Consider the following 27242-nt stretch of genomic DNA (forward strand, 5'->3'; position numbering starts at 1 on the left):
GGGGCTGGCGTACCCAGGACGCCCCCACTCCCTCACAGGGAACCGTAGAGTGTATTTGGGCAGGAACCTGCTGTCAGACAGGCCAGGAGTTGCGTTTCAGCTCTGCCACTTACCAGCTGTGCGGCCAGGGGCTGGAGCGGGGCTAGTGCCCACCTCACAGCATTGCTCTGGGGTTAAGGGCCCAGTAGGGAAGGCGCCCAGTACTACTCGGTGCTGACCGGCCGCCTGGCCTGTCCCCCGGCCCCCTGCCGCCCTCAGTGCTGAGCCAGGACATACCACACATCTTCGCCCTGACCCTGTTCGAGGACTACGTCTACTGGACCGACTGGGAGACAAAGTCCATCAACAGAGCCCACAAGACCACGGGCACCAACAAGACGCTCCTCATCAGCACACTGCACCGGCCCATGGACCTGCACGTCTTCCATGCCCTGCGCCAGCCCGATGGTAAGTGGCCAAGGACCGAGAGAGCCGACCCCCGATGAGCCAGGCACGAGGGGCCCCTGAGGTGGGATGGGGCTCCACCGTCTCAGCAGGGGTTCCAGCCCACCCCTTCCCCAGCACTGACCAAGCAGTGCCTGCAGACACCAGGAGATTCGGAGGCCTATAGACAGGCTGTGCTCTGGCTCTCAGGAGCTACAGCCCAGCTGGGGTCCAGCCCTAGTTTTGTAGCAGCGAGGCCCTGAGGCCGTCCAGTAGAGCAGGTCTGGGTGGAGACCACCAAGGCCAGACCCCAAAGGCAGGCAGGCCAGAGCTGAGGGGGAGAGCACAGGGGAGGCAGCCTGCGGGGTTCGGGTCCAGCCTGATCCTGGGACCTCAGGAGAGTCCTCTCCTATCTCTGGCTTCAGCTCCCTCCTGAAAGAGCAGGGTCTGGACCCATCCCACCTCTGCCCAGGATAGATGGGCCAGGCAGCCTTTGAAAGACCAGAAAACGTGTTACCAGTGAGCACTGCCCTCGCCCTGCCAGAGGCTGGCGGCCCAGGGAGCAGTGGTCCGTAAACTGGGCCAGTCCGCCACCCTCTAACCACGTTTCCTCCGGCAGTGCCCAACCACCCCTGCAAGGTCAACAATGGCGGCTGCAGCAACCTGTGCCTGCTGTCCCCCGGGGGCGGCCACAAGTGTGCCTGTCCCACCAACTTCTACCTGGGCGGCGACGGGCGCAACTGTGTGTCCAACTGCACGGCCAGCCAGGTGAGGCTCTTCCCCAGACCCCGCTCCCCATGCCTCGTTCCCCGATCTCCCACACCACTACCCGCACTCCTCCTGGGACCCCAGCACCCGCCCTACTGTCCTCACACATCTGGTTTTCCCACGCTAACACCCCCGCATTTCTTGCCTACCTCTTGTCTCCCCACAGCAATACTTTTACACCCGTCACCTCACACAAACACCCCACCCCCTAACCCTGACCCCCCCCGCCGACCTCCACACAGATGCCCCCTCGCCTGGCCTTCCTGCGCTCACCACACCCCAACCTCCCATCCAGCTCAACCTCCCCCCGAGATACCTGACCCCCCTGCTTCTTTGAGACATCCCGGCCCCTCGAAAGAAAACCTCCTGAGTTCCCCAGACCCCCACCAACCCCTCTCGCCCCCACCTGCCCTCCAGTTTGTGTGCAAGAACGACAAGTGCATCCCCTTCTGGTGGAAGTGTGACACGGAGGACGACTGCGGGGACCACTCGGACGAGCCCCCGGACTGTCGTGAGTGCCCGGGCGGGGTGGCAAGAGGGTCCTGCGTCAGGGCCGCCCGACTCCCGAGGCCCCGAGTGGCCCACCCCCCGGCCCTGCTGATGCTGAGCCTCCCCTCCCGGCAGCCGAGTTCAAGTGCCGCCCAGGACAGTTCCAGTGCTCGACAGGCATCTGCACGAACCCTGCCTTCATCTGTGACGGGGACAACGACTGCCAGGACAACAGTGACGAGGCCAACTGCGGTAAAGCGCTGCCCTCCCGCCCCGCCTTGTCCTCCCCGGGATTTGGGGGTTTGGTAACTGCGCTCCCAGGGCAAGGAGGCTCAGCCCACAGCGGCCACCTCTCCAGGCTGGACTCCTGCTGCTCCAGCCCTGGGCCTGCGCTCTCCCCCCTGAGGGAGTGGGACCCCCGCCCTTCCCGAGTCCTGCATCCACCGTTAGTGACCCTCCCCTCCTCCCACCCCCACAGACATCCACGTCTGCTTGCCCAGTCAGTTCAAGTGCACCAACACCAACCGCTGTATTCCCGGCATCTTCCGCTGCAATGGGCAGGACAACTGCGGAGACGGGGAGGATGAGAGGGACTGCCGTGAGTGCCCCGGGTGGTGGCAGGGAGGGGGGTGGTGGAAAACGGGCACGGAAACACGATTCACATTGAAATCTAGCCCCCGCTTCTTCTAGGGGTCGTGCTGCTCTCAAGTAATGTTACTAGATGAGCAACATAAATTATATGGGGTGTGACTTGGTTTGCTCGTAAAATCATCATGCACATCGTAGAGATGTGCAGATCCAGAAGACAAAATCACCAAAATTGAAGATAATTTTCCTTCCTCCCAAGAAATTGCTGGCAGGGCCAGGACAAGGCCAGGGCTTGGAAGAGGGAGAAGATGGGGATCTTGAACTGTGGTGGGGAGGCGGAATGGGCAGGTCCTCATTCTCTCCCCAACCCCGCAGCCGAGGTGACCTGTGCCCCCAACCAGTTCCAGTGCTCCATCACCAAGCGCTGCATCCCCCGAGTCTGGGTCTGTGACCGGGACAACGACTGTGTGGACGGCAGTGACGAGCCCGCCAACTGCAGTGAGTCTCCTGGAGCCCACCCTCCCTCCACAGTGTCTGCTGCTCCCACCACCCCCACGTGTGACCCCCCTCGATGGCCGCTCCCACCCAGACCACACCCTCACAGTGCATTCCTGAAAGGAGCCTCCCCCTCATCACTGGGCCACCCCCTTGCAGCCCAGATGACCTGTGGAGTGGATGAATTCCGCTGCAAGGACTCGGGCCGCTGTATCCCGGCGCGCTGGAAGTGCGATGGAGAGGACGACTGCGGGGACGGCTCGGATGAGCCCAAAGAAGAGTGTGGTGAGCTTCCCCAGCCCTGCTCCAGGGGAAGGCACCTGACGGGGTGGGCTGGGGCTGCCTGCCGCCTGGGTCCCCGTACGGCCTGTGCCCACCACCTCCTGTCTAATTCCCGTCCCCACTCCCGCCAGCACCTCATCAGCACACACCTGCCCACCCTATGGGATCTGTCGATCCCCTCCCCAAAGCAGCTCCCTCCACTCTTGTCCCTCCTGCCCCAGAAGTTCCCATAGACTCCACATCTCAGAACACGGCCTGGACTCCCACTGCTGACCTTTGTCAGGCTGGAATGCCCACTCTCCCGCTCCTGGCCATCCTGACCACACCTTCCGGGACCCTGACGTCTGCCCCCCACTCTGTCCCTGACTGCCCTTCAATCTTGCCTCTTCTAGACGAGCGTACCTGTGAGCCCTACCAGTTCCGCTGCAAGAACAACCGCTGTGTGCCGGGCCGCTGGCAGTGCGATTACGACAATGACTGTGGCGACAACTCCGACGAGGAGAGCTGCAGTATGTCCCCTACCCCGTCCCACCCGGCCCAGCAGGTGTCCTCCCCCAGGAGACCTCCCCGCGCAGTACCCCTGCCCCTACTGCCACCAGGCTGCACTAGAGCAGGTGGCTGCTTCCCAGGGCTGGGGGTCAGGAGCTCCCTCCCGCCTCACCCCCCCCCCACCCCGCTCCATGTTGTGTATTTGAGTTTGTGCCATTTCACCTCATCTCATGTTTCTCTCCATTTTCACACTGTCCTCTTGGGGTTGCAGAGGTAGGTGTCTCTGATGTGCCCGTGCTCCTACCACATCCCCTGCTGCTGCCCCAGAGCCCACCTGTCCCCGTGCTGTGCCAGCCCATCATCCTTTACTGACCTCTCCCTAAACCCTGGTGCTTGTCTTAGTGGTCTTGTCCCTCCCTTCCCCTCCCCACAGACAGTCTGTCCTGAGGGCAGGGCCAGGGACCCGTGCCCTCTCTCATGTGTCTGCCCCAGAGGGGCAAGTGTGAGTGCCCTCTGGGCCCGACCAGTCCCATGAGGGCAGCCAGTTGGCTTGCCTGGGATTAGTTGAGCATCTTGGTCATTATGCCAGTCAACTGTGGCCTTCAGGGACACAGGGATGGGTGATATTGCTCTGCAAGGGCTGGAGATGCTCTCAAGGGCTGAGTCCCTATGCCCACCCTCCTGGGGCCTGTCTCTCCCCTGTCCTTCCCAGCCCCTCGGCCCTGCTCTGAGAGTGAGTTCTCCTGTGCCAATGGCCGCTGCATCGCTGGGCGCTGGAAATGTGATGGGGATCATGACTGTGCAGATGGCTCAGACGAGGTGGGCAGGGAGACCAGAAGGAGGGAGGGATGGCCTTAGAAGAGTCAGGGCAGGCCTGCAGGGGTGCCCAGGTCTGACCAGGATGCTGCTCCTGCGCCCACAGAAAGACTGCACCCCCCGCTGTGACATGGACCAGTTCCAGTGCAAGAGTGGCCACTGCATCCCCCTGCGCTGGCGCTGTGATGCAGATGCTGACTGCATGGACGGCAGTGACGAGGAAGCCTGCGGCACTGGCGGTGAGCCCCTCCAGCTCGGCTCCCCAGCCCTCCCACCCTACCCCCACCCCGCAATAGCACTTAATCCAAGAGTCAGTTGGGTTGAAATCCAGCAGAAACCTGTGGGCTGTGTCCACCCAGGCCCCATCCCACAAGTTCCAACACAGCAGTCAGCTGCCCTGAGAAGTAAAGTCCCTGCTCACTTTCCTTTCCTGGGGCAGTGAGGCAGCACCTGCCACTGGCCTGGGCTCAACAGCCCAGAGGCGGCAGTGGGCAGGCCGGGTGAGAGAAGGTTGGCGCTTGGAGCAGTGAGGGCAGATATCCTAGCTCTGCGCTGGTGGGCTGAGGACAGGGATTGGACCCTAGGTCTCCTGACTCCCAGCTGAGTGTACCTGCCATTGAACTACAGTAGGCCCCGGAGCCCTGTCACACCACCAGAGAAAGAGGGCTCTCTGGACCCCTCTGGACACTTTCCCAAAAATGCCTCTTCTCCCCTAAATACCAGAGGAGGCAGTTCTGCCCAGCTTACCCAGCTGGTAGAAAATTAGGAAACTCGGGTTCGATCTGGTGGTACCACCACTTTCCCCGTGTTCCCTCTAGGTCTCTGCCCCTGGAGGGAGGGGTCTGGGCAAGACCCGGCCGCCAGCAGCCTGGGGCTCAGGGCTCATTCTTTACTCTTTGCTCCCCCTGACGCCCAGTGCGGACCTGCCCCCTGGACGAGTTCCAGTGCAACAACACCCTGTGCAAGCCGCTAGCATGGAAGTGCGACGGCGAGGACGACTGCGGGGACAACTCAGACGAGAACCCAGAGGAGTGCGGTGAGGCTCCAGGGGCGGGGCGGGGCTTCGGAAGGGGCGGGGCTCCCCGGCGTGGGCGGGGCTTCTGTCGGGGCAGGGGCGGGGTTCTGACGCACCCTGGTGGCTCTCGGCCCGCCCCCGAGGCTGATTCTGACTTGTCTCCTCTCCCTGCTGCAGCCAGGTTCGTGTGCCCTCCAAACCGGCCCTTCCGTTGCAAGAACGACCGCGTCTGCCTGTGGATCGGGCGCCAGTGCGACGGCACGGACAACTGCGGGGATGGGACTGATGAGGAGGACTGTGGTGAGCAGGGGGCCAGTAAGGGTGAGCCTGGGGCGCCTAGAGTGGGGGTGCTGCACAGGCAGTGGGGCTGGGCCAAGTGGGCTCATCGTCCAGTGAGCCGATTCACCAGGAGAGGGGAGGATCCAGAAGAGGGGAGGATCCACTGCCGGGAGCCTGGGGGCCCTGTCTTGGAGGGAAAGAAGCCCCTGAGGAAGGTATTGAGGTGGAGACTGAGAATCAGGATGTTTAACCAGATTCCCCTGAAGCTTGACAGCCAGGCTTGGGACCCCCTCTACCCGTGACTGACTGGGGGTTCCAGTGGGAAGAGGGGGCAGGGTGGTAAATACCCTGGACCTCAAGCCCCGCCCTCCCCCAGAGCCGCCCACGGCCCAGACCCCCCACTGCAAAGACAAGAAGGAGTTTCTATGCCGGAACCAGCACTGCCTCTCCTCCTCGTTGCGCTGCAACATGTTCGATGACTGCGGGGATGGCTCTGACGAGGAGGGCTGCAGCATCGGTGAGACCCGGCGTGCTGGTGCGGGGTTTGGCCGGGAGGGGTGGAGAGCCGAAGCCCAGGCCTAGACTTTCTGTCTTCGCAGACCCCAAGCTGACCAGCTGCGCCGCCAACGCCAGCATCTGCGGGGATGAGGCACGCTGCGTGCGCACCGAGAAAGCCGCGTACTGTGCCTGCCGCTCTGGCTTCCACACGGTGCCAGGCCAGCCTGGATGCCAGGGTAGGAAGGTGGGGCCCAGCGGGTCGGGCAGAAGCCCCAGCCGCAAGACTTTCCATGACCCTCCTGTGTAACCCCCAGACATCAACGAATGCCTACGCTTCGGCACCTGCTCACAGCTCTGCAACAACACCAAGGGCGGCCACCTGTGCAGCTGCGCGCGCAACTTCATGAAGACGCACAACACCTGCAAGGCGGAAGGTAGGAGCTGGGAGAGGACGGAGAGAGGGGGCGGGGCTTACAACGCCAGGATAAGAAAGGGGACCTGGAACGCTGTGTTTTCCTCCAAGCACCCTTGCCCAAGCTTGGAATTCCAGACCCGCAGTACAGCTTTCTGCACTCAGTTCTGGCAGCCCTGCAGGGGCCAGAGGTACTGGGGCTGAGGAAGTTTGGGGGGAGAGCACGCAGGCGCGCATCACCATACTTACAGAGCCAAGTGTACCCTACCTGCATATTCCCATTATGCTTTTTTCAGGTTTATTGAGGTATAATTGACAAAATTGTAAGATATTTAATGTGTGCAAGGTGATGATTTGATGTACATACGTCTTGTGAAAGGATTCCCCCCATCGAGTTAACACATCTATCAGTTCACGTATTTACTTTTTTTTTTTTTTTTTGGTGAGAACATGTAAGTTCTACTCCCACATATGCTTCGACGCACACCTGCACCTTCCTCATGCCTGTATACAAACACACCCCACATCCATGTATGCACACCCAGGCATACACACACACTGTGCACACACAACCCCGCCACACGTGCCCAAGTGCACTCAGATGCCCATGCACACCTGCCCCCCTCCATGGCCATGCTCATACACCCCCACATACGTGTGCACCTGCAAGCAGATATCAGTGTGGAGCAGGGACCGTGGTGATGCTAGCAGAGGCCATGAGGAGGCAGAAGTCCCTGAGGCTGGAGGAGGAGGGACAGCAGGTCACACTAGATCACCTCAGGAGAGGAGAGGAGGGGAGGGGAGGGGAGGAGAGGGGAGGGGAGTTCCAAGGGCTGAGGCTGGAGTCCTCAAGCCTGGCTCTGGGGCAGGATGACAGAGGCTTCTGGCTGGGTCAGATGGTTTGATTAGGAGGAGAGACATTGTTAGTGTGAAAGGCTTTGGGCTGGGTGGGGAGCACATCGCGGCGGCTCCTTCCAGCACCAGGCCCAACAGCCCCCAGCCCCACCTTTCACCCCCGCCAACATCTGGTCTCTTGTCCCTCCAGGCTCTGAGTATCAGGTCCTGTACATCGCTGATGACAATGAGATCCGAAGCCTGTTCCCCAGTCACCCCCATTCGGCTTATGAGCAGGCCTTCCAGGGTGACGAGAGTGTCCGCATCGATGCCATGGATGTCCATGTCAAGGCTGGCCGTGTCTACTGGACCAATTGGCACACGGGCACCATCTCCTACCGCAGCCTGCCACCTGCTGCGCCTCCCACCACTTCCAATCGCCACCGGCGACAGATTGACCGGGGTGTCACCCACCTCAATGTGAGCACCCAGCCTGGGGTGGGACCTACATGGAGGCACGGGCTGGGTGGGAAGACTCCAAAAAGCAGACTGTTCAGAGCAGAGTTTGCAGAGGACAGCGGAAGGGGCAAAGGGTGAGACTGGCATGCAGGGCAGACTTCGGATTATGCCATGAGGCACGGACAGCAGGTAGACAGAGCAGCACCATCATCAGTAGGTGTTTCTGCCGCACGGCAGCCCGAGGCTACAGGGCACAGGGGGCACCTGGCCGGCAGCATCAGAGCCACGTTCAGTTCCTGATCGTCACAGCCAGCCCACTAACTAACCTATTCCATCTTACTAACCTATTTCGTCTCTTTGGGCCTTACTCTGTTCCTCAATAAATCAGGGTCATGATATCTAGCAGGGACAGGCTGGCGGGGTGTCGGGGGGCTGGACAATGGGCAGGAAGACAAAAGGTGGAAGCCTCTGAAACTGTAACCCCCTCATCCAGATTTCAGGGCTCAAGATGCCAAGGGGCATCGCCATCGACTGGGTTGCCGGGAACGTGTATTGGACCGACTCGGGCCGAGATGTGATTGAGGTGGCACAGATGAAGGGCGAGAACCGCAAGACGCTCATCTCCGGCATGATTGACGAGCCCCACGCCATTGTGGTGGACCCGCTGAGGGGGTGGGCAGGGGTCCTGGGGGGAGGCATCTGGGCTGGGGCTAGGAAGCCCCTGGGTTGGAGGTGGGTGCCCAGCATCCCCCGGCTTGTCCTTCCTCTCCCAGACCAGCCTGAGGTCAGAGTCCTCCGCAGGCCCCTGGGTCTTCCAGGCTGCGCCCAGCCCTGGCCCTCCCTGATGCTGCCTGGGGTCCTGCTGGCCTGCTCAGATGGGGCCTGACCTCCACTTGGCTAGCTGTCATGGGCAGCCAGGTTCTGGGCTTCTCCTCTGCTCCAGGGGGCAGCTCTGCCTACTTAGACGACTCTGGAGCAGCACAGTGTGGTTTTAGAGTAAAAGATCTTTAACCTGGTCAGGAAGTTGACTCCCCCCAGTTCTCTCTGGAGGAGGTGGACAAGAGCGCCCTCCTCTCTGTGTACCCAGCAGTCTCTGTGCCCTGTGCCCACCTTGAGTGGCCTCCTGTGGGAGCCCAGGTCCTAGCCACACTCATTCCTTCTCCCTCCCCAGCACCATGTACTGGTCAGACTGGGGGAACCACCCCAAGATTGAAACAGCAGCCATGGATGGGACCCTTCGGGAGACACTGGTACAGGACAACATCCAATGGCCCACAGGTCCGTGCAGAAGTGGGCAGGGGATGTGGGAGGGGTAGGCTCGCTGAGCCTGGGGCCACACAAAAGTTAGGGAGGGGAAGAGGCTTGGACTGGGGTGGGACAGATGGGTTGTGGAGGCTTTTCCCAGAAGAGGTGATTGGGAGTGATCATGGGAACAGAGTGGAACTGTCCCAAACATGGAGACAGTCCTGCTTGCTCCCTCAGCCTGGGGCAGGGAGGCTGGGCCCTCACAGTGCTCTCTGCTCCCCCAGGCCTGGCCGTGGATTACCACAATGAACGTCTGTACTGGGCGGATGCCAAGCTCTCAGTCATCGGCAGCATCCGGCTCAACGGCACTGACCCCATCGTGGCTGCTGACAGCAAACGAGGTTAGAGTCCACCAGCAGCCTTGGGCCCTTGTCCTCCCCTCTGAGCCCAAGGCCTCACCTAGCACCTACCATCCTCCTCAGCCTGGCCCTCAACAGTCTTGCAGTGTCTTTCAGGCCCCTCCCAACCAGACACCCCCTGCACCAGTCCTGCAGGCCTGAGGCCTGACCCTCTGGGCCACTTTTCCATTCATTCATTCTACCAATGAGTATTGAGCTGCTGCGTGGAGGCGATATGGGTAATAATAGGAACTTAGCCAATGTGAGAAGAGGGAGCAGAAGTTGATCCTGACCCCAGACATCTAGGGCTGATGGGACCTTTTGCCAGTAGTGGCCACAGCAGGAGGAATAGGTTGAGGAGAGTTTGCTTTGGGATGTTTGAGTTTGAGGTACCTGGGAGCCTTGGGGCCCAGTGTCCTGGAGAGTGTGACCAGGGCCTGAGTCCCCTCTGACCCCTCTGCAGGCCTAAGTCACCCCTTCAGCATCGATGTCTTTGAGGATTACATCTATGGCGTCACCTACATCAATAATCGTGTCTTCAAGATCCATAAGTTTGGACATAGTCCGTTGATCAACCTGACTGGGGGCCTGAGCCACGCCTCAGATGTGGTCCTGTACCACCAGCACAAGCAGCCTGAAGGTGAGCGGAGACAGAGAGCCCAGGCTGGGGCAGGGAAGGCCAGGGGCTGCTGAGTCTCCAAGCTGCAGCCTCAGGTCCTGGTGGGCAGGGGAGGTTCTGGGTCCACAGGGCTCAGCAACCTCCCCCGCTTGCCCTCACCTGCAGTGACCAACCCCTGTGACCGCAAGAAGTGCGAGTGGCTCTGCCTGCTGAGCCCCAGTGGGCCTGTCTGCACCTGTCCCAACGGGAAGCGACTAGACAATGGCACCTGTGTGGCTGTGCCCTCACCAACGCCCCCGCCGGACGGTATGCTCACGCCCCTCCCCGGTCCCCCATCCCATGCTCCAGAGCCCTCCTCCCTGCAGCCCCTGAATTCCCCTCCCCACCCCCTGGCTCTGCCCCTCCCCCCATGATCCTTCCTGCAGCTCCTCGGCCCGGAACCTGTAACCTGCAGTGCTTCAATGGTGGCAGCTGCTTCCTCAATGCACGGAGACAGCCCAAGTGCCGCTGCCAGCCCCGCTACACGGGCGACAAGTGTGAGCTGGACCAGTGCTGGGAGCACTGTCGCAACGGGGGCACCTGTGCTGCCTCCCCCTCCGGTACGGCCTTCAGTTCTCCTGCTGGGACTCCTCCCGGCCCCTGGGCCCCAGCCCCTCCAGCAAGCCGCCTCCGCTCAGACAAATCCCCAGCCCCTGCCCTGCCTTACTTCACCCCTGCCCCCAACCCCGTGTCGCTTTCCTCTGCCGTCTGCCCTCCGCCCAGGCCCTCCCAGCCCTGTTCCCCTGCAGCAGGGCAGGGCGGCTCAGTGGGCCACAGCCCCGCTCACACATCCTCTCCCGCCAGGCATGCCCACGTGCCGGTGCCCCACAGGCTTCACGGGCCCCAAATGCACCCAGCAGGTGTGTGCGGGGTACTGTGCCAACAACAGCACCTGCACCGTCAACCAGGGCAACCAGCCCCAGTGCCGATGCCTGCCTGGCTTCCTGGGCGACCGCTGCCAGTACCGTGAGTGAGCCGTCCCCGGGCCCTGGGGCAGGGGACGATGGAGCTGGGGGTCTGAGAGCGTAGGGTGATGTCACAGGTGCGAGTTCTCTGGAGAGAGGCCGTTTGTGGCCCAGCCAGGCCCAAGTTGCCAGTGCTCCCCCGCGGAGGGGTCAGCACACTTCCCCCCACCGAGGTAGTGAGCCCTCTGGCATCAGGATTTTTCAAGCAAAAGCAGTGCCCTGTCAGGATGCTCCGGGACATCTTTGTACCCTGGAGCCTGTGACGTGGGGGCAGCCAGGGGCTCAGGAGGAGGCGGGAGTCACCCAAAAGGCCTGGGGGTCCCCTCAGGTGGGCAGCTGCCCCCCACAACCCCTGGGGGACCCTCCTGAGGGTGGCATTCGAGGCACCTCCTCTCACACCCCCCCAAACCACAGGGCAGTGCTCTGGCTACTGTGAGAACTTCGGCACGTGCCAGATGGCTGCTGACGGCTCCCGGCAGTGCCGCTGCACCGCCTACTTCGAGGGGCCCAGGTGTGAGGTGAACAAGTGTAGCCGCTGTCTCGACGGGGCCTGCGTGGTCAACAAGCAGAGCGGGGATGTCACCTGCAAGTGAGTGGCGCCCCGCCCTGCAGTCTGCCCGGCCAGACCCTGCCCTGTCCCACCCGCCCCCCACTCCTCCCAGCCCCGCCCCGCCCCTTCCCCAGCATCTCACACGCCCTCCATCAGCCCTGCCCAGCCTCTCACTCCTTCCTGCAGCTGCTCCGATGGCCGGGTGGCCCCCAGCTGTCTGACCTGCGTTGGCCACTGCAGCAATGGCGGTTCCTGCACCATGAACAGCAAAATGATGCCTGAGTGCCAGTGAGTTGGGCCTGCGCCTCACTGAGGCCTAGATTATCCCTCCCTCCCCCATGTCTGAGCCGGACCAGCAGAATCCTGCGGTCCCTCCCAGTTTCCCCGGCAGTCACGGTTGTGGACGTCATGCCTCCTCAGCTCTGCCCCTCCCGTCTGCAGGTGCCCACCCCACATGGCAGGACCCCGGTGTGAGGAGCAAGTGGTCGGCCAACAGCAGCCTGGACGTAGGTGGCAGCGGTTGGGGAGGCAGGGCTGCCGGGACCTGGGACAGAGGGCTTTGTGCCTCCTAAGCCTTTCAGACTGAGCTTCCCGCCTCCTCCCCTCTAGATATGGCCTCCATCCTAATCCCTCTGCTCTTGCTGCTGCTGCTGCTTCTGGTAGCGGGAGTGGTGTTCTGGTACAAGCGGCGAGTCCGAGGGTGAGTTATGGGGAGTCTGGAAAATTGTGGCCCTGATTTTACCACCCTAGCCATATCCCCCTGGAATCCCTGCCCCCAACCTCCTTCCTCCTCGCAGGGCTAAGGGCTTCCAGCATCAGCGGATGACCAATGGGGCCATGAACGTGGAGATTGGGAACCCCACCTATAAGATGTACGAAGGCGGGGAGCCTGATGATGTAGGGGGCCTACTGGATGCCGACTTCGCCCTGGACCCTGACAAGGTGGGCTGGGAGGACAGGGGAGGAGGCTTCCAGGACAGGGACAAAGGGCTGTGGGTGGGGTGACCAAAGGTATTGGGCTGGATGATGGAATGGAGGTGGGGATGGGGTACCCGGGCCACAGAGCCCAGCCCCTGAGCCCCACCTGACCCCTCTGTCGCCTTGCAGCCCACCAACTTCACCAACCCCGTGTACGCCACACTCTATATGGGTGGTCATGGCAGCCGCCACTCCCTGGCCAGCACGGATGAGAAGCGAGAACTCCTGGGCCGGGGCCCTGAGGACGAGATAGGGGACCCCTTGGCATAGGGTCCTGCACCATCGGACTTCTGCAGAGAGCCTCCTGCCCCCTGCCAGAGAAGTCCTTCAAGGAGCCCCCACCCTGCCCAGCCAACCCCTCCCCAGCCCTGCTGGGATGTATAAATGTAAAAATGAAGGAATTACTTTTTATATGTGAGTGAGCAAGCGAGCAAGCGAGCACAGTATTATCTCTTTCCGTTCTCCTTCCTGCCTGCTCCTCAGCACCCCGCCCAATGCTGCCTTCCGGGAGGGGGCGCAGGAAGGGGGCCCCTACAACTTACAGGTATAAGGGGGCCCTGCCTCCCACCTTCCCACCAAAAACGCAGCCCCACTGGGAGAGCTGGTGGTGCTGCCTCCCCCTCCCTGTACAAGACACTTCGTCAAGGCTCTCCCCTCTCATCCCCCCCCACCCCTCCCAGCTCCCTGAGGGCTGATTCTGGGATTCTGGGGCGGGTGAGTCCTTTGCTGCCCTTGTCTGGAAGATTTGGCTCTGGCTGAGGTAGGAAGGAAAGGATGGAGTTTTTTAGTTCTTCTTGGGGGAGGCCATCCCATGCCCCAGCCCCTACTCTAGGGGCACCTCTGAGATGGCCACACTCAGTATCCCTCCCAGACAGGCCCTCCCCCTCTCCAGTGCCCCCACTGTGGCTCCCAGGGCTGGAGACTTTCTTTGGTAAACACTCCCCCAGGCTCCCCTCCCCTGGGGATGAGGAGGAAGTGGGGCACACCAAGGAAGGGCAAGTGGGCAGCCCCGTTTTGGGGATATGAACGTTTTAATAATTTTTGCTGAATTCCTTTACAACTAAATAACACAGATATTGTTATAAATAAAATTGTTAAAAAAAAGCCGTTTGTGTCTACCTGAGTGGGAGACTCTGGGAGCTGGCCTGTGCTTGCATGCTCCAGCCACCAGAGGGAGCCATGCTCTGTGCTGGAGGGAGGCTTGAGCATCGGGTCTTCAGTGCCCTTCTGGAGCTCCATCCCCCTTCACTGGGCTGTGGCAGGGAAGTGGGTGGCACTGGACTTGACCAGAACGACCTGCTTCTCCTGGCTGTGTGAACTTGAACCAGTGACTTCACCTCTCTGGATCATGTGTTCTCTCTGGCTCTAGGACACTAACTCCAAGATCTGTTTCTCTGTACTGTCACTTCTTTGGGACAACACTGCCACCCCTACCCAAAATTATCTCCCACAGTGAGAAATCCCCCAATAAGAAATGAACACACTGGGGTTGTGAACGGCTTTCTAATCCTTCAGGGTGGTCCCATACAGCTCTCTCCAAGTTTGCTCTTGAAGCACTGACATCTCACACTTCATGGAGAGTAATTAATCAGATGCCAAGAGTCAGAACCCTGGATTCAGGAGAAGGAGGGCCCCTGGAGTTAAAGCTGGGAAGACTAGTTTTCCAGGCCCCACGGTTCACCAACAGACACATCTCACATCCCAGGGGTTGACAGGAAAGGACTGCTACAACCAAAGGGGGTACCAGGTCTACTTCAGCCCCTGCCCAGAGAAGGGAACCTCTTGCAGAAGGTCACACCGCTTTACACGGTCCAAGATTGAGAAAGGGTTAGAGCCCCGCTCTCCCCACAGTAGCAAATATGCTCAGTGATGGCAGCTTTAAACGTCTGAAGGACCCTTGCCAAGCCCAAGGGGGGAGCACTGCCTTTCATTCCCCCTCCCTCCCTGGTTTAACCTTCTCAGTCTATTCCTCCTTTCTTGAGGACGCTATGGGTCCAAGCACATCTAGAAACAAGAGCCCTCCCCTTCCCTCTTAGGCCTGAGATGCCATCTCCAGCCTCAGCTTCCAAGCCAGTTCTGCGATCCTCCACTGCCTCCCGGGCTCCCTAGGGCCCCAGGGCAGAGCGATCCGGCTGGGGAAAGGGGGCGTCCTTGTTGATCGTTTAGAGGGAGGCTTGTGTCCTCATCTGTCCACCAGGTGGCGTACGCACTCCTGCAGCGCAGCTCATCCTCAAGCCCAGCACAGGCCCCTCCCCAGGACACTAATTATGCACCTCCAGGCGGACCCCAGCCCAGCCTCTCACTTCCTTCCCTTGGGCTATTCTGCCACACCCCCCTCTTCCCTGCTCCAGCCCGCTCTTCTCCCTCCCCCAGCGCCTGCCTACTACCCACCACCACCAGCCCCACCCCCTCACTCCCTCCTTCTGCCAGCCGCGCATCTGGCGCCCCCGGGGAGCCACTGATTCTCTGCCTGTCGCCTCAAGATCCTGGGCAGAGCGAGAGGGGCCCCCAGCTGCGGCTTGGAACATACACCCCTCCAGTCAGCATCCTCCCTCTGCCCACCAGGGTGGCCAGGAGAGGGTCTACCAGGAGGCAGTCCTCAACAACTCCCCACCTGCCAAGGATGGCACAGAGACCTAAGACAGAGATGGAGAAGAGACAGGGGCAGAACCAGAGGCAGAAGCTGATACAGACGGAATGAGAGACAGAGACACAGAGATGGAGACAGGGAGTGGGGTGTGTGTGTGTGTGTGTGTGTAGCTGGAGACAGAAAGCAGTGACCTGAGACTAGCAAAAGGAGGAGAGATGGGGTGGGTAGGACTCCAGAAAACCAGGACTCTAGTGATGGGCTTCTGTCGTGGGTGCCCTGGGCCTGAGTGTGCCTACTTCCCCAACTGCCCACTACCATTTCAGCAGCCCCTGTGCTTGGCACACAGGCTCAGGATTCTGGATGGAGCCTCTTGGCCTTGGGCCTTCTACCCCTTCCTGCCTCCCTCTCTGCCCCACCTGCACCCAGGTTCCTACCTCCTGGCTTCTGTCTGTCTCTCTGGGTGTCTCTGTGTCCGCCTCATCTTCTCAGCATTCCTAATCCTTGTTTTGTGTCTGTCACATGCCTATATCTGTCTTTGTGTGTGCCTGGGCTTGTCTTTCGGACTGCCAGTGCCGGCGTACACCTGAGTGGGTGTCCATCTCCATATGTGGATGTTTGCCTCTCTGCCAAGGCAAGGAAGGTGGGGTCGGCTGTGAGTACCTGGCTGGGTATGCTTGTCTCTTGGTGAGAGTGTCCATTTGTCTCTCTGTCTCTGTGTGCTCCTGTGTGTGTGTAAACCAAGTGTGTCCATCTGTGTGGATCAGTGCCTCTAGGTGTGCACCTGTCTGTGTGTGTGCGCTGCTCTCTGTGTGAATGTGTTTCTCTCTGCCTGTATGTTCACCTCTGCAGTGTGGCCTGCCCCTGTGAAGCACCTGCGTGCATGCCTGGGGGCATGTGCTGGTGTCTCCGGGTATGTGTCTGTCTCTCTGTCTCTCTATGTCTTTGCTTGTCCCTATCTCTCGCTGTCAAAGTGTCGGTCATACCACAACCTCAGCCACAGCCTCAGTACATAGCAACAGCTGACAGCTGAAGACTCCTTGGGCAGGAGAGAGAGAGAGACTAGTGGGAGGAGGGAGGGATGAAGAAACAGCCAAGAGGACAGGGCCAGAGACAGGGCCAGGCTGGAGACAGAGACAAGGACAGAGACAGAGGAGGAAGGGGAGAAGGATCTAGAGGAGCTGATGGTGAAAGATGGGACACTGGGAGAAAAGGGATGGAGACTGCACCAAGAGGCCGAACAGGCGGCGCGGTTCCTGCCCAACCCCACACGCGGGGATGCTCTGGGACGTGTGGAGGGGTCGGCGGTGGGGGGCGAGGGGCAAAGGTGAACGGCGGATCTAGCGGAGAGGTCCTGAGACCGCAGAGGTGCCTTGAAGGCGGGGGCGGTGGGGGGGCGGCGGGCGCCGTTTGTCAGCCCTATTGACAGAAGTGATGGGGTTTCCGTCCGTGATCAATGATTCTCATCTCCGGGCCGAATGAGCCGCGGGGCGCCCATCCATCCCCGTCAGCGCCGCGCGGCGGCAGGCGCCCGGGGCCCAGCCCGCCCTCACCTCGGCCCCTGCCCTGCTTCTGCCCTGGGACCCTCCAGGGCCCGGAGCATCGAAGGGGCCAGGAGCTCCGAGGGACCCTGGTCTTGCTGGGCCGCTGAGCCTCCCCAGGCCCCTGCTCCACCGTGCCCTGCTTCGGGAACAAGGTCCCGGAGCCTCGAGCCCCACTCCCGGCCCTATTCCTCAGCGGTGCACAGACCCGGCCTCTCGGGTACAGGGTGCCCGAATCCCTCAGCCCTCTCCACTTCGCACCTGGGCCGGGGGCGTGTCTGGGGCGTGTCGGGGTGAAAGTCACCTTCGGTGCCCCCAGCTGGGCGGGAGGGGGCGCGCGGGGCGCGGCCGGGATTGGAGCTCCGCGGAGCCCCGCCCCCCAGCCCGCCCGAGTCAGACCCAACTTTCTCCCCCGCCCGCGCCCCGCCCCCAGCGCCGCTCTCCGCTCCTCTCGCCGCTCAGTCCGCGGGCCGCGCCGCCCGCTCCCGCCGCTTCGGCAGCCACCCCGCGCCCTCGACCTCAGGCCCGGCTGCCGCTTGCCCGGGACCCGCCCCGCCCGCCCCGCCCGGCCTCCCGGGAAGATGCGGCTGCTCCCGGAATGGCTTCTCTTGCTCTTTGGCCCGTGGCTCTTGAGGAAGGTAAGGGCTGCCCTGCGGTAGCGCGAGCGCTGGGGTCCGGGATGCAAAGGTCCCAGAGTGCGAGGGGCTCTGTGCGCCCGCCCCGCCTCCCGCTCGGAGCTTCCGAACTTTGCGCGGCGTGGGGGACGCGGACAGACAGATTCCCGATTCAGGATAGGCGCTCTCCCAGCGCAAGTTGGCTGAGGGTCCGGGAGGCTGGTGCCAGGGTGGAGGCCCGACTCGGATCCCGCTCCAGGCGCGGCGGGGGAGGGGACGAAGCCCGACCCGCGAGTGCGCCAGACGGAGCGGGAGTGCGAGACAGACAGACAAGCCAGCAGGGTGTCAGCCTTGCCGTCTTTCCGCGCCAACCTCGCTCGCCTTCCTCGCTGTCTGTCCTTCCGCCCATCCACCCCCGCCTTCTCATTTCTCTTCTCTGCCCTTGTCACAATGCCAGGTGGGCACTGTGTTCCGAGGATACACAGCTCGAACACACGCGCGCACACACGGACTCACACAGATACCGCCGAACTTGGCTACAGTCTCCCATCACATTTCCCGCGGAGACACCATCTCCCCTGCACAACCTCACAGACACACCCCTCTCTCACGCCCGGCGGGTAGGGGGAGAGGGCTGTCTGGAAAGAGTCTCTCCTCCTGCCCTGTCCTCGCCCCCATCTCCCTAGGCTGCCTCCTTCCCTGAGGCTCCAGGGCGAAGACAGAGGCTAAAGGGGCCCCGACTTGATCTGCCTCCCTCCCGACTTGGAGGCTTCGATTTGTGTACACGGCGCGCTCGTGTGTGCTGGTGTGGAGTGCGGGGGTCAGCGTGTGCACCTGTGTGCGTGCCTGTGTCTGGGGCAGCCAGGCTTGGGTGTCTAGTGCTGGGGTCCAGGGTGCGTGTCTGCTGGTGTGGCGTGTGGTGTTGGCTCTGAAGGGGTGAGTGCAAGTGTGCCTGCTTCACAGTGCAGCCATCTGTGCCCTGCCGTGAGTCCCATAATGGGGGCCTAGGCCCAGGACCCCTATCTTCTTCCATCAGCTCCCCTGTCTCTGACTTTACTGTTTCCTACCCTAAGTGTGACCTACCCAGTTTGGGGCAGACAGGTGGCTCCCCAAACCCCTACTCCCTGCACCCCAACTCCCAGACCCTGCAGAATCTGGAAGGGGTGTAGTTCTCCCCACACACCTGGACCCCCACCTTCTCAGCCAGATCGCACTCAGCAGCTCCAGCAGGGCAGGGGCTGCCCTAGTGAAGCTGGCGATGGAGCTCCCTGATTCTCCCAAACCCGCCTGGTGACCTTGAGGAGCTGGAAGGTGGGCAGAGGAGCCCCCTCCACAAAAACTGCTTCCACTGGCAGGAGCTTCTTTTGGACCTGCTGCCTAGCTCTGCCCATAGAGCCCTGTGGGAGGGGGTCTGTGTCCCACAACCCACCCAGGTGTGAAGGCCCCGGAGGAGAGGTGGTGGGGATGGATGGTACTCCCCTGCCCCTCCTTTCTAATTCCTCCCCACTCTCCTCTCCCCTCTCCCCATTAAATAAACTCCCCTGTGGACCTATCTGGTTTAATTTCCTTTGCCCCCTGAAGGGGAATGAAACATCTGGTGAAGACTTGAGGGAGAGTAAGCGCGAGGATGTGAGCGATGGGGATGTATCTGAGTGTGCTAGAGCTGCCGCTGTGGGCCTCCGTGTTGGAGTCCGTGGGGGAGAGTGTATCTACCATTTAGTCCAGCTTGTGTGCATGTGAGAAGCTGTGTTTACGTGTACATACAGACCGTGGGTGTGTGAATATGTATAACTGCATGAGGGAGTGTGTGTAGGAAAGAGTGTGTCTGAGTACCTATCTGTGTGTGCTTGTGTGCACTCGTGAGTATGGGGTGTGCTCATGTGTTTACCCCGAGGTGTGTCTCTGGTGGATATATGTGTGTTGGGGTGCATGTGTTGTCTGTATGTGAGTCTCCGAGGCTTGTGAGTGTGTATCTGCTTTCTTGTCATTTTGAGTGCGTTTGAGTGTGAGCCTCAGGATGTGTTTACGTATCTGAGTGTGGCTTGTGTGTGTGTGTGTGTGTGCGCGCTCAGGGCTATCTCAGCGCCAGAGCTGGCACTGGGTTGACACTGGGTAAGAGGCTGGTGGGGCACAGTTTACAGGGAAACCCTAATTGTCCAACATTAACAACCCTGCCTTCTCCCATGACGCGCTCACTTGCCCCTCCTTCAGGAGCTCTCTCCCTCCTTCCTCCTTGCTCCAGGCTCCCGGTCTCCTTTCAGGGCCTGCGACTCCTGGCTTCCACTGCCCCTGGGGCTCTGGCCCAGGCCTCCTTCAGGATCTTTCTAACACTGTTTTTGAGTCCTCTCTCTGTCTCTGGTCTTCCCCACCCCTTGCCAAAGCGGCCGCCTACTGGGAGAAGCAGCAGGCGATCAATAGTCACTAATCACTAATCACTAATTACTAATTAGCTGGGGGAGGGCAGGGGCGGGGCCCTGTGGGACCTTACAGCTCTATCATGCCTCAGGGAAGGATTAGGCTGAATTGAGTCTCTCAGCACCGGCTGGCCCCAGCCCTGCATCTAGCCACCCCCTCCTGCCTCCCTATTCCCCTCTAGCCCCCCAGCTAATCTCTGGCTGGGCCACTTAGGCACGTGCAGCCTGGGCCAGGGCCCAGAGCTGTCCGCAGGGATTTGGGGGTAATCAGGGGCCGCAGCTGGGCCAGGGACACAGGCGAGGTGGGCGCTGTGATAGCTCCCTTGGGCCAGGGCCTGCGAGTATGGGAGGGGCACCCGCGGAAAGAAGAATTTAAATGGTCTTAGGTTTGGGGTGGGGGAGGAGCTGGAGGTCCAGGACAGGGTGGCTGGGGAAGAGGTGAGGTACTTGGGGGACAGAAACAAGGTAAAGAAGGGTCACTGGGGTCAGAGACAGGGTCTTTGGGAAGGGGCGAGATAAACGTTCAGAGAGACCAGGTAAGTGGAGGGGGCATCCGGGGGGTCAGAGATGAAGTCATCGTCGAGGAGATGCGGAACTTTGGACCGAGCCCTGGAACTCCACATGGGCGGGGGCCAGGACAGGGGACAGGGTAACAGAGAGAGGGCAGGGTCGGTCATGGGGGTGGGGTCCCAGGGCTCAAGGGTGGCTGGGCGCAGTGGGGAGTCGCGGGGCGGGGATGGGGAGCAGGGAGCGCTGCCTTGAGCGCTGGAAATTGGCGAGTCTCCCCCTCTCCCTCGCCTACCCCTCCTCCACCTCCACCCCGCCCACTCCCCCTCCGGCTCCGGCTTCGGGAAATTACATCCCAGCTCCGCGGCTCCCACTCCCCCCCACACCGCGCCCCGGAGCCCGCGCCTTTATAGGCACATTTATTGCAATAATAAAGTGAGACGCAGGGCGGGGGGCGGGGGGCGGCTGTTCCCGGGGGGACTGCGCCGACTCTGGGAAGCAGGGAAATAAAATAAAATAAAATCAAATCAAAATTCAGATAACGGTGAGCCTTGCGCTGCAGGCCACGAGCAGGCGGGCAGGCGGGGCTGAGGGGGAGGGGGCGCCCTGCCCAAGGGCAGAGCCCGCCCCACCGGCGATCCCCGCCCCCTCACGCTATAGCTATAGTAGGGTCTGGAAGGAGGTATCTTCGCCACCACCTGCCTGGCCCCCTCCCATAGCCTGATCCTGCCGGTCTTCTGCCTTTTCCTCTGACTTGTCTCCCATACCTGTCCTCAGCTCCTGTCTCCCTGTCCCTGTCTCTTATCTCCTTCCTTGTCCCCCATTTCCCATTCTAGTCCCCATTCACATTCCCCATCCCCAACCCCATCCCCTGGGTCTCTGCATCCCTCAGTATCCCTGTTTCTGCCCAATAACCATTTCCCATCCCCCATTTCTCTTCCCACCCCCATCTGGTCCCCATCCCCATCTCCCAGTCCCTATCCCACTCTCATTCTTCCCCAATGCCCATCCCTCATCCACCATCCCTGTCTTCCTCCATCCCCATTTTAGTTCCCACCTTGTTCTGTTCCCCCACCTTCATTCTCCTGGCCCCTATCCCATCTGCATCCTAGTCTCTGCCCAATGCCTGTCCACCGCTTCTGATCTCCTCTTCATCCCTGTTCCAATGCCTGTCCTTGTTCCATCCTTATCTCTGCACCATATACCTGTGCCTGCCCAGTCCCCCTCCATCTCTGTCCCAGTCTTCACCCCAGCCTGTCCAGTCCACCCCACTTCTGTCCTCACCCCCATCTCTATCCCTGGTTCCCAGCCAGACCCTGGCTATTTCACCCGCCCTGACTGCGGTGCCCGCACCTCTTTCTAGGTGCAAGGGTTCAGTACGCTATTCCCTCTCCTTCCCCAACCCAGGCCTGGAGCACTCCTCCTCCCCAACCACAGGGTGCCATCCCCTCCCCCAGTCAGAATCCTGAGCCACCCCGCCTGACCCACACAGCAGGAGAGAAGCCACCGACAGGTCTGGAGGCCTGGAGGCCTGGAGGAGGTGTGCCCTGCAATGCGGCTGGGGGGCCGACAGCCTGATCCTCCCGCATTCCCAGCGGTCCCGTCCCAAAAGAGCCCCCCCACCCCAGTGGAGTTTGTTCAGCAGCAAAAGGCAGCCTCAACTCCTCTCCAATGCGTGGGCTTGCTGCCTTGGGGGCAAAGCACTCCTGGCTCGGCTCCCGCCCCGCCAGGGCCCGAAGGCGTCTGGTGAAGCACACCCCCATCCTCACCCTCCCACTCCCTCCTGCCCCCCTAAGCCGACAACCGGACTAGCTTCTCCCCTCCGCAAATGTCACTGCGCCCAATTATCTTAATTAAACCAGCTCTGAAGTGAGGGGGACCCTTCCTCAGACAACACCCTGCTCCCACTCTCATTCGTAGAGGGGGAGGGAGAGCACCATGGATTCTAGGCAAAGAGGGACTCCCTTATCACCTTGCTTTCCCCTCCCTCCCATCCCCACCCACGGTTGGAGACAGACAATCTGAAGGATAGAGGGAAAGAACCACAGTTAGACAGACAGAAACAGAGAGAAAAACAGAATCACAGAAGGAGAAAATTAGAGACAGAGTGAGGAAGAGACAGAGACAAAAAGAGACTGAGAGAGGGAGAGAGAGAGATGGAAAAACAGTGAGAGGGAGAGGGAGAGCAAGAGAGGGAGAGCGAGCGTGCGGGCAAGGAAGCCAGAGGGAGGATTTGATTTGATTTGATTCCATGTTCCCATTTCTCGGCTCGTTTCCTCGAAGACTCTCGCCCCTCCCTGACTGAGCTCTCCACACAGGGTGGCTTCGGCCGCCCACCGCCCCAGCCCCGCAACTCTTCCCTTTTATCTTGGCTGTCTGCAGCAGCGGGTGGGGGGCGCGGGCGCCCAAAGCCCAGGGATTTGCCAGGATCAGAGAAGTGCAGGCAGCAATTTGTCTGGGATCACAGTGGGGGGACACCTGGCACCCCTCACAGCCCAGCCAAACCTACTTGCCTCTCCCAGCCCCTGCCTGGGAGGAGTCGCTGGACTGAAGCAGTTGACAGGTCCTGCACTGGGTGCAGGATGTCTGGTGCTGCTGGGGTGTGCTGGGAGGGGATAGCTCAGAGGCATTCGGGGTCATAATGGCAGGCTTGGGGACCGATGGATGCCCCGGAAAGAGCTAGTGATTGGGCCCAGAGGGGTGAGGAGATTAGGTGTCAGAGTTCAAATGACTCGCCCCCAACCATTCTTCGACTTCCCCTGGAAGCTTCACACGCTCCCTCCTCCGGGGCTCAGGCCCTGCTCTCTCTAAGCCCACCTCCTGGGGCCTTGCTCCCTCCTCCTGGAAGGCCCTTTCCCCCTCCCCCGTGGCCCTGGACCCCTTCCCCTCAGCCCCTCTCAGGCCCGCCCTCCTGGTGTTAGTTGCCAGCTCGAGCTTGTCAGTCTGAGTCAATCACTCTTGACGCTCCCGCCCCCCTCACCTGAGCTGGGAGGAGAGATGGACGGGAGGAGGAATGAGGGGGGCGATAAATATGTATGACGAGCGGGTGGCGGCGGCATTAATAACCCAGGATCGCAGAGCTGTGGGAATGGGGACCAGGCGGTGGAGATTCTAGCCCAGCAGCTTGACTCTGCCATTCCTGTCCCCTGTGGACACATGGTGTATGCAAACAGAGGGGGACACCCATGCTGCCTGGCCTCTTTACCTACCCAAAGCTCATCCTGCAGGCCAGTGTGGGACACCCCCCCCTCCCCAGAACATTCATATACAACTCACACATATGCACCCCCCAGGGGAACATAATGAGACCACAGTTGTTATATCATTGTGGATACACTGACACACACCCTTGAGAAAGAGCTTGACACATGGACAGGGGATGATAGGAGCTCACACAGGGAAAGTGACACCCTCAGTGAATCACACACAGCCACCCTTAGATATACAGCCAGTCCAGGCATACAACTACACCAGCCACACAGATGCAACTACCACAAACTGAAACACAGCCTCACTCAGATCAACACACACAGACAGACAGACACAGCCAACCCAAGCACATATGCAACCTGGACACCTATACATAGCCATCACAGACTGATACAACAGACGTTCAGCCGCCACAAGCAGGCAGACACACATGACACAGCCTCCTCAGACTGATACACAGGGGCATACAGATACACACACACACACTCACACACACACACACAGAATCATCACTCCAGGCAGGCAGACACATACGTACAACCCTCTCAGGCCAACAGAAATACAACCACCCCAGACTGACACACGCAGTACTCCCTGCCCCCCAAGCCGAACCCACACGCAGTAAGGGCCACACTGAATGGCCACAGCTAGCACAGTCTGACTGACACACTCTGACATGCACGGCTCCTCTCCCTCTCCTCGCTGGAGCAGCATCTCCATATTTCTTCCTCCCGCTCGCTCGCGTCTCCTTCACTCCCGGCCACCACCCCACACACCCACACACACACCCCCGCTCCGCCCCAGATAATTGATGGCCCGGGCCTGCCCGGGCAGCTCTCGCCTATGGATCCATCTTGTACTCCCCCGTGCTGTCTCCCAGATCGGTGGCCACCTGAGACACACGGAGACGAGTGGGGGCAGGCAGGGGGTGGTCTTCCAGCACCCTCCCAGCCCAGGGAGACCACCAGGCGGCCTCCCCCACAGCAGGAGTGCTGGAGGCAGAGAGGGGTGCCCACGTAGCTCCCAAGCCTCAACCCACAGCGTCCAGACTCTCCACTGCTCTCCGCAGCTCTATTGGTTTCCCTTGCTTCTCCACACAAGGCAGTAGAGGCTGACGCCCGGGTGAGGGCTCTGGTCTTGGCAAAAGTGTTGGGAGGTCTCACTCTTTCTTGATGCTGGACATTGACAGTGGTCATGGCCTCCCTTTGCTGGAGTCCAGCTTCTCCCTGGCCCATTACTCCCAGCCAAGCCCAAGTCCACAGCTCCACTCCCTATTCAAACCCACATTGGCTTTGGCCTTTTTGGCTTTCTCAGCCCTCATCAGAGTTCCGAGAACACAAGGATTCTCGGTGTCATTTCACAGATGTAGAAATTGAGGCGAGACCACACAGCTTGAAAGGGCTGCAGGCCCACTCAAATGCGCACTCCCTGAGCAACTGCTCCGGGAGGCCCGATTCCATTTGGTTTCCTAGCGGCTGTGGAGAGGGACCGGCGTGGCCCTGGCGGGTGGCCCCAGACAATCCCAGCGTCTCTCTTTTCCTCTTTCTTCGTCCACAGGCCGTCAGTGCCCAGATACCAGAGTCCGGAAGGCCGCAGTACCTGGAGCTGCGCCCGGCCACGGCCGGAGGGGGAGCCCCTGGCCATCGGCTCCCGGCACCGCCGAGGTCCTCCGACGGCCTGGGCACCACCCGTGCCTGGAGCTGGGCCTGGCCGGCTAACCACACCCGGGCACTGGCCCGGGCTGGGGCGGCGGGGGCCCCCGCGCAGCGCACCAAGAGAAAGCCGTCTATCAAAGCGGCCCGCGCCAAAAAGATCTTCGGCTGGGGGGACTTCTACTTCCGGGTGCACACTCTCAAGTTCTCGCTGCTGGTGACGGGTAAGATAGTTGACCATGTGAACGGTACCTTCAGCGTGTACTTCCGCCACAACTCGTCCAGCCTGGGCAACCTCAGCGTCAGTATCGTGCCGCCCTCCAAGCGTGTCGAGTTTGGGGGCGTCTGGCTGCCGGGGCCCGCCCCCCACCCTCTGCAGTCTACGCTGGCCCTGGAGGGGGTGCTCCCTGGGCTGCGGCCCCCGCTGGGGCTAGCGGCCGCGGGGTCGGGGCTAGGGGGCACCCTCGGGGGCGCGCTGGCGGGTCCGCTTGGGGGCGCGCTGGGAGTGCCCGGGACCAAAGAGTCACGCGCTTTCAACTGCCACGTGGAGTATGAGAAGACGAACCGCGCTCGCAAGCACCGCCCGTGCCTGTACGACCCATCGCAGGTGTGCTTCACCGAGCATACGCAGAGCCAGGCCGCCTGGCTCTGTGCCAAGCCCTTCAAAGTCATCTGCATTTTCGTCTCCTTCCTCAGCTTTGACTACAAACTGGTGCAGAAGGTGTGCCCAGACTATAACTTCCAGAGCGAGCACCCCTACTTTGGATAGTGCGCCCCGCCCTCGCCCGGGCCGTGAGCTTCCCGCGAAATCCCGGACTCCTTAAGTGGGACCTCTCCCCGTACCCCGCAGCTCCTGTGGCCGCGTCCACCCTTTCCACTCTGGGGCGGAGAGGAACAGCCCTCCGGGGGACCATCAGTCGGCGTGGGTCCCCTTTTCCTTATTGGGAGTGCCCACGAGGCTGGGGGTAGCCCCCTTGGCTACAGCCCAAAGTGGAGGAGCAAGAGCGCAGCCCCAGAATAGGCGGGGCTTGGAGGCGGTCCCAGCGTCTCCTGCGTCCACACTGGGTCCTCTTTACGCCCCTGGCGCTGGGCTGGATACTCCCTTTGCCCGCAGCTTTAATAACGCCTGGCCTGGCACCCTCATCCCACCCTGACTTATCCCCAGGCACTTGTCCTCCACCTTGTACCCACGTAAATACCATAAAGGCCTATAAACCGTGGCCTATTCCCATCCCCTTCTGCTTGCCGTATGCCTGTCCCCCTTTCCCCGAAACCCCAATAATTAAGGTAGCGGAAGCGGAACTCCTGGGCATAGGCGATCGACCCGGCCCCTGCCCTCCGCCCGCCTCCCTCCGGTCCTTGCCATCCTGCTCCAGCTTTCCGGCTGCTTCCTCTCGGTGATTTTTTTTTTTTTTCCTACACCAAAACAGACGGGAAAGGGAACAAAATAAAGTGAAATCCAATACGCGTCTGTGTGAGACCTTTGTAGGGAAGGGGGTGGTGGTGGTGGTGTGGGTTTATGTCTGGCAGAGACCTGGCCAGGGCCTCCTTCCTCGGCGGCTCGTGGGGAAACTGAGGCAAATATTGACGGAGCTAGCACCTTGGAGGTCATCCAAGACCAGATCAGATACAGATGAGGACGACCCTTGGGGTTGGAGCCCTGCCTGAGGTGGGAATTTTCCTCCCAGAGGTGGGCGAAGTGAAGCTGCCGAAAATAGGATGGGGATTAGACCTGACAGCGGACCACCAGCGGGCTACTTTGGGGGAGGAGGTATAAGGCCTTGAATGGGATGGAGATGTAGGGACAGCGTAGGCAGAGCGCTGACAACCTGCTAAGCTCCGCGGGGCTGGCGGGAGGCGGCAGGTGGGGCGGGGGGAGGGGAAACGGTGTTTTCGGCATCTGGAGTCATCGATCTTCCTTTTCCTTCCTAATTCCGTGGGCGCTGAGTTTGCAGACAGTTGCGGGAGGGAGGGAGAGAGGCAGGGAGGCCTGAGACGAGGGGGTGGGGGAAGGGACGAGCGCGAGTTTGGAGAACCCAGCAGCGTCACTGCTGCTTGCCGTCTGCAAACGCAAAC

The 27242-nt window shown here is 61.0% G+C and overlaps 2 protein-coding genes across 3 annotated transcripts in view; both read left to right on the forward strand.

Moving 5' to 3' along the window:
• The window catches only part of LRP1 (LDL receptor related protein 1), a 92408-nt gene extending 78663 nt beyond the window's left edge, over positions 1-13745 (forward strand). For both annotated transcript variants that reach the window (XM_059936240.1, XM_059936239.1), the window contains exons 61-89: positions 259-447; positions 1043-1191; positions 1609-1702; positions 1816-1932; positions 2159-2278; positions 2644-2766; positions 2923-3048; positions 3438-3554; positions 4247-4353; positions 4457-4589; positions 5267-5386; positions 5543-5665; positions 6021-6161; positions 6244-6378; positions 6457-6576; positions 7600-7868; positions 8341-8519; positions 9019-9125; positions 9377-9493; positions 9954-10130; positions 10275-10415; positions 10535-10708; positions 10953-11114; positions 11528-11702; positions 11850-11951; positions 12105-12169; positions 12273-12363; positions 12461-12605; positions 12771-13745. In XM_059936240.1, the coding sequence (XP_059792223.1) occupies positions 259-447; positions 1043-1191; positions 1609-1702; positions 1816-1932; positions 2159-2278; positions 2644-2766; positions 2923-3048; positions 3438-3554; positions 4247-4353; positions 4457-4589; positions 5267-5386; positions 5543-5665; positions 6021-6161; positions 6244-6378; positions 6457-6576; positions 7600-7868; positions 8341-8519; positions 9019-9125; positions 9377-9493; positions 9954-10130; positions 10275-10415; positions 10535-10708; positions 10953-11114; positions 11528-11702; positions 11850-11951; positions 12105-12169; positions 12273-12363; positions 12461-12605; positions 12771-12911 (3959 nt within the window). In that variant the 3' untranslated portion in view covers positions 12912-13745. The remainder of the gene's footprint in view (positions 1-258; positions 448-1042; positions 1192-1608; positions 1703-1815; positions 1933-2158; positions 2279-2643; positions 2767-2922; positions 3049-3437; positions 3555-4246; positions 4354-4456; positions 4590-5266; positions 5387-5542; positions 5666-6020; positions 6162-6243; positions 6379-6456; positions 6577-7599; positions 7869-8340; positions 8520-9018; positions 9126-9376; positions 9494-9953; positions 10131-10274; positions 10416-10534; positions 10709-10952; positions 11115-11527; positions 11703-11849; positions 11952-12104; positions 12170-12272; positions 12364-12460; positions 12606-12770) is intronic.
• Positions 13746-17243: 3498 nt separating this feature from the next.
• NXPH4 (neurexophilin 4) lies at positions 17244-26629 on the forward strand. Its single transcript, XM_059934666.1, has 2 exons — positions 17244-17407; positions 25072-26629. The coding sequence occupies exons 1-2, from the start codon at positions 17351-17353 to the stop codon at positions 25933-25935; spliced, it is 921 nt and encodes a 306-aa protein (XP_059790649.1). The 5' UTR covers positions 17244-17350; the 3' UTR covers positions 25936-26629.
• Positions 26630-27242: the final 613 nt, after the last annotated feature.

Source organism: Balaenoptera ricei, chromosome 10, assembly GCF_028023285.1.
Source record: "Balaenoptera ricei isolate mBalRic1 chromosome 10, mBalRic1.hap2, whole genome shotgun sequence".
Lineage (NCBI taxonomy): Eukaryota > Metazoa > Chordata > Mammalia > Artiodactyla > Balaenopteridae > Balaenoptera > Balaenoptera ricei.